At 43.9% G+C, this 17,549-nt stretch overlaps 1 protein-coding gene across 3 annotated transcripts in view; it reads right to left on the bottom strand.

The window, feature by feature from the left end:
* The window catches only part of TPP2 (tripeptidyl peptidase 2), a 58,255-nt gene that overhangs the window by 14,647 nt on the left and 26,059 nt on the right, over positions 1–17,549 (bottom strand). For 2 of the 3 annotated variants that reach the window (XM_061435325.1, XM_061435323.1), the window contains exons 10-24: positions 17,172–17,271; positions 16,752–16,900; positions 14,954–15,069; positions 14,269–14,437; positions 13,405–13,562; positions 13,042–13,118; positions 11,005–11,111; positions 10,138–10,292; positions 7,046–7,162; positions 6,713–6,813; positions 6,042–6,138; positions 5,062–5,199; positions 3,520–3,764; positions 3,185–3,263; positions 1,279–1,317 (exon numbers count right to left, since the gene is read on the bottom strand). In XM_061435325.1, the coding sequence (XP_061291309.1) occupies positions 1,279–1,317; positions 3,185–3,263; positions 3,520–3,764; positions 5,062–5,199; positions 6,042–6,138; positions 6,713–6,813; positions 7,046–7,162; positions 10,138–10,292; positions 11,005–11,111; positions 13,042–13,118; positions 13,405–13,562; positions 14,269–14,437; positions 14,954–15,069; positions 16,752–16,900; positions 17,172–17,271 (1,847 nt within the window). The remainder of the gene's footprint in view (positions 1–1,278; positions 1,318–3,184; positions 3,264–3,519; positions 3,765–5,061; positions 5,200–6,041; positions 6,139–6,712; positions 6,814–7,045; positions 7,163–10,137; positions 10,293–11,004; positions 11,112–13,041; positions 13,119–13,404; positions 13,563–14,268; positions 14,438–14,953; positions 15,070–16,751; positions 16,901–17,171; positions 17,272–17,549) is intronic. The other variant, XM_061435324.1, reaches the window with a different exon arrangement.

The raw sequence follows: 17,549 nt of genomic DNA, 5'->3' as shown, positions 1-17,549 counted from the left end.
ATTCACCAAAACTCCCAAAGACCAACCAGACTACACAACAGGAAGAAAACACCCGCTCTGCCTTTGAGACATGCACCGTCTTTTGAGTAGGCAGAGAATGCCTGCCCTCATTCTCTGAAGCAGTAGCTTTCAGGATTCAGGATGTTTTCAAAATGAATCAAAGATCAGCTACACACAAAATGAAATTACAGTTTTGTGAGCCTGATGAATTGACACTTCGTTTCATTCTGTTTTTGTTTTAACGCTGGTTAAGTTCCACTGGATGAATCGGCAGGGCCTTCCAATGGGTCAAGATCCTCAGCTGAGGAATGTGGTCTTCAGAGAAGACAATGTTCCTTTATCCCCCTGTGGTGCATCTTGTTTGAACAGTCTTTACCGTTACATAGTAATACAGAATTTCAGAAGTCATTTTAATAAAGACAACTGATCTTTTATAAAATGGTGATCCCCATTTTCAGATCACTATGAATTTTCTAGATCACTAGAAACAGCATTATCTTTTGTTTCTATCTCAAAGCACTAACTCTCACCCTGCAGTACTTACTGCCTGAGCCATACATCTCTACAACAATGCATGATGTCAGCAGGTCCTCTTCTCTAAAGTAGACTTGAAGAAGAGTTTTTCAAGTTAAATTTCGCTCCAGCAGCCAGTCAGAGACTGTCTTAAAAAGCAGCAGGGGAGCAGGTCAGGTCACTTACTAGTTATGGTCTTAAGGTCTGCTCGTGCTCAGTGTAAGTTTTAATTTGGGGCCAACAGTTCTTAACTCCTGTTCCTGCTACACCCGCTGCTCTTTTTGTCTCTGCCTTTCTAGAACTAAGAAGACGCAAGGGCAGGAAATACACTTCACTTTAAATATTTTAATAATATTTTATTAATCAAATCATCCCACTTAAGAAATGTCTTTAGACTTTAAAAATAACTTTGTCATATATAGCTAAAAAAAAAAAAACACAACACATTCATCTCTCTATATGATTTTAGAAATTCAAAAGTTCAAGTATTATTCCTTGGTCATATGTAGAGTACGAAATGAACAGTATTAGAATTTTCTCTATACACAAATAAACCAGGGGTCTTCAAGAAATTTATGGCAGGAAACAACATTTCAGAGAGCAGTATGTCAACATTGATAAGCTAAAAGCATTATACTGCAGAACTCAAAGAAAGGAAACTAAGGGAGAGATTTTTTTAAAAAGATAATAGTGACAGAAAAAGAAGTTTAACTAATATGCAAATAAGGCTTTAAGACATCTTTGTAAAGAACTGACAATCAGTACCTTTTTAAATTTTCCTTGTCGTTTTGCTGCAGACTGCCCCTGGGAGTTAGAAGGACATTCTGTAAGAAAACATGCAAAATCTACACAGGATGGTGACACCACCTCTGCCTAATTCTCGTCCAGCTTCCGTTCTACCTGGATGTGTCTTAGAAGGGTCAGGTCTGTCACCAAAATGGCAGGTTTTTAAAGAAAGCAATCCCGCCACTTGAATTGTGTTTTTTGGGAATAAAAGTGCACTCAAAAATGTTATTCCTAAGGGTCAATGTATTGCAACAATTTGTAAAGCAAAATCCCATCAGTTATCACAACAGTTTTGAAGACGTTAAAAGTTAGCTGACGGTTCAGAGCCGGATTTTCAAGGACATCACAGCAAGCACACACGTCCAGGCGCTAGGACAGCATCATTCGAGGTGACTGGGAGCATCAGCGAGGAGCAACACGGACCACAGTTACCTTCGCCACCGCCCAAAGCTTAAGAAACGCAGCCCCAGACTGAGGTCAGATGAAATAAACAATGTGCTGCGAATGACAATTAACTCTATGGCTTTAGGATTCCTCAAGAAAATCTACCCTGGTAAGTAATAACTACAGCCAATCCCGTCTGCTTACAATTTAATTTCACAATGGCCTCTTAAAGAATACAGCCAGGAAGCAGAGCTCTGAGTGGCTAAAAGCGAACTTCCACGATCACAATACTCTTCTGCCTTACTCATTACAGGCAGCGGACACTTCAGAAGAGTTGTCTGGATGAGAAGCCTCGCTGGTGAGGCCCCAGAGCAGAGGCAGCAATGTTTCCCTTACCGGAAAATGAAATCTCCCTAAAAAAGACTACTAGGACTTCTCAAAATCAGTGCATCTATGAATTCCAGAAACTACGGATTCACTGCACATTACACTGAATGTTTATAACTTACACTAAAGTACACATAAGCAAATAGTATGAACTGAAGTAAGACTCAAGGAATGTTAGGGAAAACAACTCCTAAGGACAAAAGTCACAACTGATGACACTTCTCTGTTAGCAAATAAACCATCTTTGGTTCAACAGTGGTTAAAAAATCAATGAGCATACTTGTTAAGATGTTTGAGATCTATTCATTTTGATAACAGCACTCATAAATTCCAGAATTAAGTGGTAGATTTACTTTGTAAGAACTAAAGCTGAAGAGAAATGTAAAATTGTTAAGAACGACAACTTTTATTGGCATGGAGATGAAATGACTTTAGGACAAAAGGAAATATACCCATATAATAAACACTGTTCTCACAATAAATCTGTAATGAAAACAGATGGAAAGCAAAACAGATACCATCAAACCCAACATTTACCTCTAAAATATAACAACCAGATATGTTTTTAACAAGAGGCGCAATTTTGAAACTACAACACCAAAAGAAGAATCTTGCAGTTCTCTCTACAATTACACAAAATTCCCATAAGAGAAAGACCTGTGCAAGTGAAAATTACTGCTTACTAGCAATAATTGTTCTGACTGGTTTTTAGAAGTCACCCAAGAAGATCTGATTTTTTCCCTGTATCCACAATACTACATTCTTAAAACTCAATAAATTCTCTAATTTTAAACATCCCATTCACTTAAGACAAGTTTAATCTGGATCTATGTATTTCATGGGAAGTTCAAGTACAGTAACCGTGCAAGACAGGACAGGTTCAAGGCCCAAGAACTTAGACTTGGGAAAAAAGAATACTAAATATATAAAAATACAACCAAACATTAATTAACCTTTACTAATAACTTGGGAAAAAAACTATTAAATTTCATTTTCCAGAGAGATCTTCTCTTTTACTGTAATGTGGAATTAATTTCCATTTTTAAAGAAAAGGAAATTTTAGAACAGGCAATTTCAATTTAAAAAAAAACAAAAAAACAAAAAAACTACTTACAGCTTTCTTTCCAAGTTCAGTCTTTGACAACGTTAAGGATCCTGTGAGGTAGCACCCAGGTCCGGCCCCTTTAGGTATTCTAATCAGAAGATTCAAAAGAGGAGAAAAGGAACAAAAGAGAAAGTTTCACAAGGGTAATTAGGGGGAAAAACATCACAACAACTGCATCCTGAAATGATTCCCTTAGCTAAGATTTCAAAAGCCAAAGGGAGAAATAACTTATCTCTAAAGGGGCATGACAACGCAGTCTAAGTGTAGCCTCAGGCAATAAACTAGCACTTTAAAGACCACAGAGAATCAGACAGACACTGAAAGCAAGTCATGTTATCACTTACTTGTCATCGGGTAAGGAAGTGACAAAGAACGGCTGGTTGTATTTGGGGGGTAACGTCAAGTTACTTGATTTCTTCTTTCCTAGAAGTGCAAGGCTATGATTCTCATGGATATCTAAGCTCAGGGTATTAGACAACCTATGAGAAACAATGAATGGGAGATCTTTCAGACGTTCCAGATCACTGATTTGCTCGTGACGGATCTGCAGTCGAATTGTGTAATCTCCTTTCTCCAGTTTCAAGGAATACTGCAAAAGAAAAGTATTTGGGAAGAGTGAAGTTGAGCCACATGAACGAAAGCCATCACCTAGGGGACAGACAGTAGACGCCCCCTTACACAGCGCTCAGTGTGCGACGCACAGGGCACGTTACGACGCACACATTTACACGGGCACAACATCCCGACTGTGCAGGTGAGCAAGGCTGAGGGCCAGAGTCGTCACGTGACCTGGCCGGGTCACGTGCAGAGTAGAGAATCAGGGAGCTGAAGGCGGCTCTGGCTCTGGAGCCCTGTGCCTCCTACAACAACAGGCTACTCCTACACTCTCAGCTGACTCCGTCTCCACTCAAAGGCAATGACCTCCCTGTTCATGGGTCTTGATAGGCACGTATAAAACAACACGAGAATGAGCGAAACTGAGGTGCTGTGTAATATCGCAGACAGACACAGACGCTTGTTTCCATACACACGACTGGTAACCTTTGGATTACATCCAACACGCCACCCCGCTTACTGCAGACAGCAGAAACGGGAGCCCGTGGACATGAAGGAATATGAATCTACTCAGCACTGTGCTCCATCCAGTCAAGCTGCTCAAGAGGATGGAACACTGTCCTCTCTGTACCAACAGGTTCTTCTGAGACTAAAGCAACCACAGGAGCGGCTGCAACAGTAACCCATCCGCACTCGGGACACGTGCCTGGCCTCGCCGTGATGAGAATGGAAACCATTCCTTAAGTGACTGAAACCCTACAGAGGTTATTTTTACTATTTAGCACTGAATTATTAATGTTACAGGAAGTATGTAATTTCTTGGTCATAACATTTCAATCAGGGATAAAATTCTTATAAATGCTAGGATTAAGAGACTGTTTTCCTTCCAAACGACAGTGCCAGGCACAGCGCCTGGCGGACAGTCAGTGATCAGTACTCAGCCCGCCGACAAGGAACACATCTCAGAGTTCTAATAACCTGAGGACAGGTGCTCAGATCCAGTTCAGACCTGGGACCACTTTTCGGTGCTCAGGTATCCTGATGGTTTGCTCTCAGCATTCAGATGGCAGTGAGCACAGGGTCGGAAGGAGAATAATGAAAGGCTCTGCCAGCCGGTGTCCGTGAGCGTCCTTCTGGGCCCCTCTTGACCCAAAGCCAGACGGAGCCCAAAGGTGCAGCTGTGCAGCTGCAGCAGACAGAGGAGCTGCCAGCCTCGTGTCAAGCACTGAACACGCATCACAAAGCAGGGACGTCACCAGAGCAAGAATCCGGGCTTCACTGGCTCAGGAAACGGCTTCTGTGAATTCTAAAAATCACTGCCCACTTCCTACCTGATGAGGATACGCGTCGCCGGAGCCCATCTGTCTCTTGTTCTGGTCAAATATGATCCAGAGCTGACTGTCGAATTCCGACTCATACAATAACTCACAGAGCAGCGGGCAGCTGGGGGTCACTTCCCCGCTTTTGGGCTGTAAAAAAAAAAAAAAAAAAAAAAAGAATGATCACTTGAAATGGTTTATATGATTTCTAACACAGATCTGTAATACTGTTATCGATGAAACTTACATTAAAAGTATTAAACACCTTTTATTGAGGTAACCAAGCTTAAAAATGCAGAACACTCAGTATTTAGGGACTAAAAAAACGTATTTCTCCTTTACAAGGTTTAAAAAACACAAACCTAGGTAACTGCATTCATTTATAAAGCAATATGTATTCTTTAGGATGCTTAATTCATTGGTTTTTAATAAAACAAATATATTTATAAGGTTGAAATTAAGACAATCCACCAGTATCAAACCTCTCCCCAGCGGTAGCTCATATTATGCTTCAATAAGAGTTTTACTAAAATCTTACTGATTCTCCATAAACTTCGATCTGACATTTATGCTCATCTCAACTACCTTTACCACCCATTCAACCAAGGAGCCATTCTGACGTCTCACTGTGTCAACACAGAGAGCAAAGAGGCCCAGTTTCCTAATCAGAAGACAGCTGGCTTCGACAAGACACTGAACCAGAGGACAGGTACCGGAGGACAGATGTCAGTGACGACAACTAAGACTCAAAGGTCAGGTCGCCACGAAGTAAGAAGTTGTGACTTCAGATCTGAATGGTGCTTACATCATTATATATCATAATTTCCCAAAGAATAACTCTAAACTAGCCAGTGTTATTTATTTGATTCTATTTCATATATATGTATGTATACACACACACCCCCATTGAACACACTGTCCTTCCCTTTTTTATGATTTATAAAAACACAGAAATTTGTTGCAAGGGTATACCTGATCACACAAACACTTACTTGATGAAAGTTGTAAGTCAGGATCATCTCATAAAGTTGACGATTATTTGGCAAAACATCTCTCGATCCTAAAGGTTTTGTTTTTGCACTCAGTGGGCTGTAATCAGACAATTGCATAAGAGTCAAAGGTTCATTTCAATGAGAAAAAACTATAAGCAGCGAAAACTATGGCAAATCACAATAACTGATAAACGAGCATTCCTGGACACTATCCTTCCCAGTGTATTTTATAACACTTTAATCATTAACTTACATAATTCTTTATTGACCAAACCACAGAAACACACAAAGTTAAAACTCTGCAGCATTAAAAAGGTAACACCCTTTTCATGATAAAAACATTTTCAACTACCAACTAAGAGTCCTAATGTAATCAGATCCTGGTACTAGCGTGATGATCCTTAATGGGGCTGAAGGACAGGTCTGAACGCAGACAGTCCTGCCCTCGTCACAGGGTGGGTCCTGTCAGGTGCCCCAGAGGACTCCAGGTGCATGTCACGTAAGGTCTCCCCAGAGACCTGTCCAGTTTTCTAGGCTGGAAAGTCATGCAGTGAATTTTCATCTCCAGCCTTCATGTGACTTAAGGCAAAAAAAGACCCTTTCCAAGGAGCGCAGAGGGCCCTCCCACCCCCTTGAAACCCAACACTGTCGCCCTGAAGCATGTAAGATACCGCAGTGTTTGCACCCAGCTCTTCAGAGTTATGCAGGGAGCCAGGTCTTCATACTTCAAGGAGGACTGCACGTCAAAACGGTTGATTCCTTCTGATGCATGCTACGAAGGATATTTATCAAATTAGTTTCTCCAACTTACTGAAAATGAACTACATTTTAAAATACTTAAACCTCAAATAAATGTGTCAAAGTTTGTAAGCACCCACTAAAAAAGACTATTGCTATTTCCTGAACATAGGTAATGTCCCCATTAAAATTTAAATCTAACCATCGACATTATTTCACAGTGACATGCATAAATGACCTTGAAAATGATGGAAAGGTGAACTTACAATGTTTAACTGTGGAGCAGTACATACAATCCCATGGAAAGAAACAGTGTAGTCAATGTTGACATCGCTGAGACTTGCCCACCAGCGAGCAATGCAAAACTCGATTGCTTTCCCACCCTACAGAGAAAAATGAAACATACCGTAAATGTGTGAATCACAAAATACAAACAGATTTGCACAGAGAGAAAACTCCAAGAATCTTGTTATTAGCTACGCCTGCTGCTGCTGCTAAGTCGCTTCAGTCATGTCCAACTCTGTGCAACCCCATAGACGGCAGCCCACCAGGCTTCCCGTCCCTGGGATTCTTCAGGCAAGAACACTGGAGTGGGTTGCCATTTCCTTCAGTGAATGAAAGTGAAAAGTGAAAGTGAAGTCGCTCAGTCGTGTTCAACTGTAGCGACCCCATGGACTGCAGCGACCCCATGGACTGCAGCCCACCAGGCTCCTCCATCCATGGGATTTTAGCTACGCCTGGAGTTACCCAAATCAGCTGCAGAGACAGAACACAGGTATTTAAATACACAGTTATCTACCCATAATCCTAAACTGCTTGTTGTAAGAGATCTGAGACGGTTTCCAAGTACATATAATAAATTAACAGTGAAAACAACCAGAATAAAAACAGGACCAAAGGAAAAATCATTAAGAACGATGGCAAGAGAAGGGGTATGACAGCTGTGTAGGAATTTTCAGTAGTCACAGGTAGTAGTCTTGGGCTCAGAGCTGCCTGGCAACCATGGTCAAATGAAATTATGGTCCCTCCCTTCTTTCTTTTTATTAAAAAAATCAGAAACAAAAGCTGTTCCTTGGATACTGAGTTTTCAATTTTCTAGTAATCAGTGTACTCAGTTCAGTCTCTCAGTCATGTCTGACTCTTTGTGACCCCATGGACTGCAGCACACCAGGCTTCCCTGTTTATCACCAACTCCCTGAGCTTGCTCAAACTCAAGTCCATCGAGTCAGTGATGCCATCCAACCATCTCATCCTCTGTTGTCCCCTTCTCCTCCTGCCCTCAATTTTTCCCAGCATCAGGGTCTTTTCCAATGAGTCAGTTCTTCACATCAGGTGGCCAAAGTATTGGAGTTTCAGCTTCAGCATCAGTCCTTTCAATGAATATTCAGGTTGATTTCCTTTAGGATTGACTGGTTGGATCTCCTTGCAGTCCAAGGGACTCTCAAGAGTCTTTTCCAGCACCACAGTTCAAAAGCATCAATTCTTCGGCGCTCAGCTTTCTTTATGGTCCGACTCTCACATCCATACATGACTGCTGGAAAAACCATAGCTTTGACTAGATGAATCTTTGTTGGCAAAGTTATGTTTCTGCTTTTTAATATGCTGTCTAGGTTGATCAAAGCTTTTCTTCCAAGGAGCAAGCGTCTTTTAATTTCATGGCTGCAGTCATCATCTGCAATGATTCTGGAGCCCAAGAAAATAAAGTCTCACTGTTTCCATTGTTTCCCATTTGCCATGAAGTGACTGGACCAGATGCCATGATCTTAGTTTTCTGAATGTTGAGTTTTAAGCCAACCGTTTCACTCTCCTCTTTCATGTTCATCAAGACACTCTTTAGTTCTGCTTTGCTTTCTGCCATAAGCGTGGTGTCATCTGCATATCTGAGGTTATTGATATTCCTCCCGGCAATCTTGATTCCAGCTTGTGCTTCCTCCAGCCCAGTGTTTCTCATGATGTACTCTGCATATAAGTTAAATAAGCAGGGTGACAATATACAGCCTTGACGTACTCCGTTCCCAATTTGGAACCAAGTCTGTTGTTCCACGTCTGGTTCTAACTGTTGCTTCTTGACCTGCATACAGATTTCTCAAGAGGCAGGTAGGGTGGTCTGGTATTCCCATCTCTTGAAGAATTTTCCAGTTTGTTGTGATCCACACAGTCAAAGGCTTTGGTGTAGTCAATAAAGCAGAAATAGATGTTTTTCTGGAACTCTCTTGCTTTTTCCATGATCCAACAGATACTGGCAATTTGATCTCTGGTTTCTCTGCCTTTTCTAAATCCAGTGTGAGCATCTGGAAGTTCGTGGTTCACATACTGTTGAAGCCTGGCTTGGAGAATTTTGAGCATTACTTTGCTAGCAATGTTAGATGAGTGCGATTGTGTGGTAGTTTGAACATTCTTTGCACTAGAAAGTTTAAAGATGAATCATATTACTGAGTTGGTGATGGACAGGGAGGCCTGGCATGCTGCAATTTATGGGGTTGCAAAGAGTCAGGCACGACTGTGCGACTGAAGTGAACACATACAAGAACACAAGTGAAAGTTTATCTTCTCATCACTTATCTTCTGAGAAGAGATAAAGATAAGGGATCCAACTGAAAACACTAGGTAGCAAGTTTGAAGAAGGTCACCAGTGTATTCCCCTTCTAGAAGGAAGCCCCCATTTCTCACACTATAGGTTAAGTGTGGAAATCTGCAACACTGAAGTAATTTGTAGGAAGGAGTGGCAGTTTTCACCTATAGAGCAAATTAACCTCATGGATTCTTAACAACAGGGCAGTAATAAAATGACTGAAGTAAATAAAAAAGTCTTAAATATGGAAATAGTCTACCATACAATGAGAAAACAATCTCAACCAGGGTCCACTTTGTCAAGTGCCAGCATCTAGCATACCAGAACTTTCTTTTGACTAAATTATTTAAGAGTTAGAGAGATTAGTATTTACCTCACTTGGTCTTAAGTGCCTTAGTAAGATGACCTATCTTCTGACATTACTCAGCATTAATAAAACACACAGGCCCAGAGTGCTCTGAATGCAAACTACCAAATCAAATCAAAATACTTAAGTCTTAGGTCACACCAAGGGCTTTCAGGTGGCTCAGTGGTCAAGAATCCTGCTTGTCTGCCAAGGAGGAGACTTGGGTTCAATCCCTGGGTTGGGAAGAGGCCCTGGAGGAGGGTGTGGCAACCCACTCCAGTATTCTTGCCTGGGAAATCCCATTGAAATAGGAGCCTGCTGGGCTACAGTCCTTGCAGTCACAAAGAATTGGACACGACTTAGCGACTGAGTAACAACAGCTCACACGAAAGACAAATGGAAAACAGTTTTAGGATTTCAGACTGTTAATTAAAACTTACTAAGACTGGAAAAGCTTCAGTGAGCGTTCCCTTCTCTGGAAGGGAACAAAATTTGTAGAATTCGTGACTTCTGTACGCTCTCTGCTTCACAAGCTGCACTGCGTGGAGGACGAACTTGGCAGACACCTCAGAAGAACAGGAGCACACGGTGACCTCTGAGGCGAGAAGGCAAGAGGCAACACTGTCACTCAGGTTTCAAATGGACACAAATTCCGTAAGGCCTACGCCTACATTAGGGGAATCAGCTATCAAGAATAAAACGCAACATTCAAGTGAAACCTGCGTATTTCCTTAAAAACAATGAATTGACAGAATATTAATTAAGATGAGAGGGTAGGAAAGTTAGCTATGGAAAATAAACAAATCAGGATTTAAGTGAGCAACCGCTATGCTACAAAGAACATGAAACAGAAGCGGTCCACAGATGGACACACAATTATCCTAGCTGGGGTATTTTAAAAATCTCTTCCTCCTCTGTTGCTAAGTTCAGCCTTTTCTCTTACTTTAGCTAAAAGCCAATCAGTCCCTGATAAAGAGGACTTTACTTTTAGAAACCTCTGTTTGTTACCATGCCAAAGTTCCATTAGTTTCCCTCTATTCAACTTCACTGATAAGTTTTCCTAATCTCTCCCCCTTGGTTTATCTGCTCTGGCCTTCAGAATCCACATACAGATGGGGGGGCAGGTGGTGGGAGGGAGTTTCAAGAGGGAGGGGACATGTGTCCTGACTGATTCACGCTGTTGTATGGCAGAAACCAACACAACATTGTAATGCAATTATCCTCCAGTTAAAGAAAAAAGCAAAAAAAAAAGAAAAACAAAAAACAAAAAAAGACAAATGGGCAAGACAGACTTTAATTTTACTTACCAGCCCATGTTGCACCCTCAGGAACTTCAATAAAATGCCTTCGAATCTGACCAGGTTTAAAATGTACATCTGTCAAGGCTAGGTCATAATGTGTTGATTCATTTACTCTAAAAATTAATAAAAATTAATGATTAAACATGATACTCTCATTAAAAAGGGCTTCATACTGTAAACCAACTGGCACTCTAGATTTCAACAGCTCCTGAGAAATGAACACAGGAAGTTAAAGGCTGGGAACAAAACAGTATGCACAGTATCATCTCATCTTTGCAACACTTCAGCAGAGAGAACTGGGGGGAGCCCAGTGTAGATGATTTTTCTGCTTTTTACTCGTTTTATAATTTGTCTATAATACACCCAGACACACAGTTCTTTTTTGTTGCTGTTGTTAACGGAATTCTACGACATCCACATAATTTTCCAAAAACCAGAATCTGGACCGTTTTGAGTCTAAAATGCTAAAATCAAAGGCAATGTTTTGTGACTCTGATACTGTCTTATCCTCTGAAACTGCTATTAAATTTAATCCCTTTTGTAGCTTCAAAATGCACCCATGCCAGAAATGACACAGTATGAAGGAAACTACTTTCATAGGATTTTTAAAAAGGATCAGGGAAACCCCAAAGTCAAATGTTTACTTATCCACACTGGAAAGCTAAAGCAGACACTAAGGACTAACTCTACTCAGTGTGACGAACATTTAGTGAGTGCCTACTCCGTCGGGGGCACGGCTACTAGAAGCTACAGACGCAGCAGTCAATGATCTGTTTTCCTTTTTCTCGGCCAGTCCCGTGGGACACAGCGCCCAGCAGAGATGCTGAACGCAGCATGCTCTGGGAGGCGGGGAGTGCTGTGTGGAAAAGATGCCAAGTGCTTCATCTGTGCGGAGTGGTCCCAGACAGCTTCCATCAGGAGAAGAGGCCTTGGCCGATTCCTCAATCTTACACGTTACCTCGTCTAGTAAGTTCCTGTCGGACTTGCAGGGAAAACGCGGCTGAGAATTTAGCCGTTCTGCATTTCCTCACCTGTGTCACTAGTTATCTCCGTTTCATTCTATGCCTCATACAGGCTGAGACCTACTGCATGTTAAATATTACTATGCAACTAAGTCAACAGAAAGTGCTAACTCACGTTTCCCAGTTTCCAGAACTCCCATCTCGGTCTTCCCCTTCATGTACTGGACCATTTTTTGTGTCTGTTCTGTACAGTGGGCTCCATGTGGGATTACATAAGATGCAGGCCCTGAGTCTTCTGTGGGCTCACAGTCAAATGGGGTCAATTAAAAATGACAGCACACTGGCTCAAGCCTAAACCACGGGCGTGTAAAAGCGAGAAGCAGCAGAAAGGAGGGACTCCCTTCAGCTGGGGATGACCGGGAACCTGCCTGGTCGCTGGGTTAGGAGACAGGGGCCTAACGCAAAGAATCAGCTGTGCAAACAGGCCTGTCCTGGAGACAGCGGAAAGGTCAGCTCTGGTGAGCTCGTGGGAATGTACAAAGTGGTGATGGAGCTGCAGGAGACACGGGCTCTGCAGGACCACCGCTGGCCATCTGCAGAGCAGGATCCTCGGGCGAGATGCTAAAGGACCTTATACGGAAGCAGTATGATCAGACCTGACCCTTCAGTCCAGGGTGGAAGGCAAGATGGGAAGGGAAGAGCCTGGAAACAGAGGGGACTAGAAATTCGGAAGAACCAAGAGACAATATGATTCCAGAGATGGGGGTAGCGGTGGCAAGGTTGGGGTGGGAGGGGACAAAATCACTGTCAGGACACTGCAGAGGCTTCAGGCCTCCAGCCCGGGCAGTCGGGAGGGCGCCGTCACCCTGGTGGAGGGCAGGCAGCAGACGCCATTAATCCTCCTCCCTGTGAACAGGAGCAGCTGACCGACCACGTGCCATCTTGGATGCTGAGCAAGGAGCAGAACTAAAACCCAGTTCCTTGGTTCTGGCCTGCGGATCCTTTACAAGCTCAGCCTGTTTCCATGAACAGCCACCTCACACTTACACGAACAGCACACTGGCGGTGACTGGGCACTTACTTTGCTGCGATGACCGCGGTGATGGGGACTCTGAACAGAGGACCTGCGTTGGGCGACGCTATGTCATAGCCACATACCTTGAGAAAAGAGTTAAGTGTCAGTATCCACAAACGAAGCTTCTTTAAAAGGAGAGAACGAAAGAAGGTGGACCTACTCACAGAATAAATTAATCTCATATTAAAGGTGAAACGTCCTAAGTAAAAGCATCAATTTTCTGATGTCACAGCACATATCAATGGCAAACAGCCTGAAGAACTACATGCAGGCCAAGCCTTGACTAACTCAGACTAATGGGTAAACGGTCTGCCACACAAACACTCTGCACAGTTCAAAGAAGGCAGAGCAAAGGCGCGCAGGCCGTACCTCCGTGTAATGCAGTCCTTCCCGTAAGCCCCTGGGGTCCACGCGGATGTTTACGTGTCTGCACTGGTTCATGAGCTCCAAGTGGCTGGGACACTGAACCCACGACGAATTCGAAGTTAAGGCTAAATGAAGCTGGAGGGATATCTTCTCAGAGTTTTCTGGCATTAAAAAAAAACAAAAAGTGAAGATTAGCTCTGTTTTCCTCTTCTTCCATTTTAAAACGTTCTGTAGTCTCTCAAGAACATTCAGCAGCAGGAAAGCACCGTTGGCTATAAAATGTAGGAGGCACGGGCTCCCCAAGCACAGCCCACACACACCAGTCACACAGCCTCCCTCACACGTGTTTCAGCACGCTTGGGGTCCATCCACACACCCACCCAGCACGGCCACAACCTTAACATAAGGCGTTTAGCGCTGTTTTCTCATACTGCGTGCAGTCAACAGAATCTAAGAGACTCCTAATTTACAGGCACAACAGTCTTGTTTACATTCACTAAGCTGGGCTTCTCCCTGGTTGCTTCTGATTTTCCCACTCTGCAACCAAAATCTGGCTCTTACACTCAAGCAGTAAAGGTGGGAAAGAAAAGGCATCTGACGCTTTATGATCCACAATTTAATTAAGAGCTCTAGGTGACGGAAGGCCCATTCTACTGTTTTCTTGTAGTCACACTGCTAACTCAACTGCCACTGTATCAGGGTCCCCAGTTGCCATCAGTTTCCCTTTGCTCTGAAATGCACAGTAATATTAACATTGTTCATTCCTATCTCCTCTTTAAAACATCAGCCTAAACAGCACCTCTCTATTACAGTACAATTCAAACCAAAAATGTGAACATGGGAGCTTACTCTCTGGCTATCACCCACCAGTATTTTCTGGAAATACAGGTTCAATGCCAACGCCATGATCCGAAGGTGCGGCCACCTGAACAGGATCTCGGAGGTAGATGCCACGGTTAGTTCCCACAGTAACAGTGAAACCTAATTTATTAGCGAACGATGTGTTCTGAACGAGGTAGTCATAGGCTTTATCAACCTAATTAAAAGGATACAAACAGTAAGATACACATAGTTGGGTCAAAAAAACCTTCTGTTGCAAATCACCCATTTCATTTCAGTTATAGCAAAGTACAAGCAAGAGTCAGCTTCAACATTCTCCTCTCTGAACTACACGACAAAGTCCATCAGGAGGACAGGTCTACCTCACTGGACAAAACCCTGGTCCAGCCACGGGACTCACCTTCCACTTCACCCTCTTACTCCCAAGTGATGATGCTAGGAATCCTCCACGTGCCATTATGCCTGGTCGGCTTTTACCTGCTGCCCTCTGCCATCTCTCTATATGTCTTACATCAATTACATTTCTCTATCTTACCACCACAAATTCAACTATAAAATCTCTTTTCATACCTTCTTCGTTTATGGTTCAGAGAACTACTCTGGCCATATAGTCAACAATTAGAAAAACTCAATCACTATAGTAGGGATATTATCCAATAACAGCTAAAATACTATCCTACTGATCTACAGCCTGCTTCTCAAACGACAATACCTGAATAATACCGTGTCCTTGGGCAAATACTTCTATGTTGTCAGCCTTCACTGCAGTGTTTTCAAGAGCTCTTCTGACCGAATGAACTGTGTAGTTAACATCATTAGCTTTCAGACCTAAAATCAAAAGATGAAATCAAGAAACTAGTGTTTATTACAGAAGACAGTTACTGGAAACGCTTCCCCAGCCTCCCCCGCCCTAGTATGGATAATGTGTACGTTTTCTGCTTTTAATGTTTTTGTGTCTCAACACTCATTTTTTAATCTTTTTTTTTTTTTACAGTATGACTCATAACACAACGACTTCATTCAATGAAAACGTCCGCATGCCCACTGTGACGCAGCATGAAGGTGGGCTCGGCACAGGGACCAAAAGGCATTCCAATCATGTTTTCCTTAAGACAGTGCTGGTCAATCAACATGGTCACTGGCAGAAGGTCTCAACCAGGGCGCACAGGATGTGCACCAGGGGTACGGAAACAAGCCAGCAAGATGCTCAGGCCCCACGCAACTGATCAGCACCTTGGGGACCGGATCCCAGGAGGCTGCTGACAAGCCTCCTGGTCGACAACAGGGACCATGAGGCTGCGGGTGACTGTCTACATGACGCGGAGGCCACCCAGCCGCCCACCTTCTGATGTTGACTGTTTTGAGGTGGAAGCGAGTAAGACGGCACGCCTGTCCTCTCCAGAACTAAACATGCAAATACTCATGAGGAATGTAGAACGTGAACCAAAAAACATGGGAACATGACGGCACTTTAAGAGTCAGCCGAAAAAGCAAACAATTTTGTCAGGATCTGGAGAGGCGATGCTCCCATCAGAACAGATACTGGGTCGGCTCTCAGGGAATACACGGGTGTTCACAGGGCCAAGACTCGGCGGGAAAGGAATTCCAGGCAGACAGAATAGTGTGCCACAGACAAGAGGCACCAGCGAGCCCGAGATGCTTGGAGAGGCTGCACAGTAGAGCGAGAGTGGAGCCCAGTCAGTGCCGATGGCCCCATCCTCCACGTCAAGCATGCAGCCGCCTGCCCATCAACCTAGAAAGTCCCGCCTCCCCATGGTCCGGTTCACCGCCTCCATGGCAACGCTTCCTACCCTCTACTATGTCATGGAAGCGATTTTTTACTTTGTTCATAGTCTGTTCCTCCTCCAACTTTAATATCAACTCCACACAGGCAGGTCTTTTTGATGTTTTGTTCCCTACTTTAGCCCCAGGCCAAAATAAAGCTTAATAGCCAGTAACAGCCAATAAATATGCTTGCTGAGTGAATGCACGTTCAAACCATTACGATCCTATAAATGATTCTCCACCACTTTACTGTGGGCCAGGTCATTACCAATTCAACCACGTTTTCTTGCCCTGAGAACTTTAGAGAACAAAAATATCTGTCTGCAAGAAGAGAAAGGTACTCAATTACTTTTTATGGCTACAATTTGTCTTTATTTTATGCCATCAAATTTATTTTATGAAACTGTCTAGACACTTCACACCTCCTTAAGCAAGCTTATAAACAAGGAAGCCGTGGATTTTACAACTAGGACTGAGGTGAAGCACGGGAAGGACAGAGGATCCTGGCACGCTGCAGTCCATGGGCTCAAAGACAGACACCACAGTGACTGAACAACAGCAAGGCGAAGTGTAAAATGATACTTTGAAAATCCATTTCTCCGTGTCACTTCTATCTCATTAAGAGTACTTAAACTGACAGAAACATGTGGAAGAGCCGACGACTCGCAGCTCCAGCAGGAGACTCTGCGGCGGGGTTAGCTGGGCCGCAGGGAGGCGCTCCTCACCTGACAGGACCAGGGCGATGCCCCCGCAGGCGTTGGGAGACGACATGGACGTCCCGTTCATGAGCTGGGTGCCCCGCAGCGTCCAGTTGGGGACGGAGGCGATGGCGCCGCCCGGGGCGCTGACGCTCACTCCGAGGGCCCCGTCAGCGCTGAAGGAGAGCAAGGCAGAGTCTGCTTAGGGAGGTGGGCACTGGGCCAACGGGCAAATGAACTCAGGGCAAAGCCCTGCGCCTCCCCCCAGGCAGTCGGACAGAATGGCTGTGACAATCCCATGTTGGGAAGACCCCTGGAGAAGGGAAGGGCTACCCATGCCAGTGCTCTGGCCTGGAGAATTCCACAGACTGTGCAGTCCATGGGGTCGCAAAGAGGCGGACACGACTGAGCGGCTTTCACTCCACTCCACTTCCACGCGCGACCTACCTGGGGCCTCGAGAAGACCACGTGTACTGATTTGCAGGTAACTTCTCTCTCAGAGAGTACTCGGCAACCATCATATCAGGAGAAACGTAGGCGCCGACACCTGCGGGGGGCGGGGAACGTGGTCATTGACAGAAGGATACAGAACAGGGGTCGCGACTCGAACCCCACTGCTCCCCCAGCCGTGGGATCCCGGCGAAGCCCCTGTTCTCTGGACACCACCGTTCTCTCTCACAAGATGGAAAGGTGAAAAAAACTTAACGACCCAGGCAAGGTCACTACATACCAGACACTACACGAGGTGCTGCGCTTTTGTATATAAAAATACCTACCAGCACTATTATGTGGACTAAACAGGATAATGTAACTAAAAGTGTGTGT

Source organism: Bos javanicus, chromosome 12 (assembly GCF_032452875.1).
Source record: "Bos javanicus breed banteng chromosome 12, ARS-OSU_banteng_1.0, whole genome shotgun sequence".
Lineage (NCBI taxonomy): Eukaryota > Metazoa > Chordata > Mammalia > Artiodactyla > Bovidae > Bos > Bos javanicus.
Note: the sequence above shows the minus strand (reverse complement) of the source record. Positions and strands in the feature narration are given on the sequence as shown.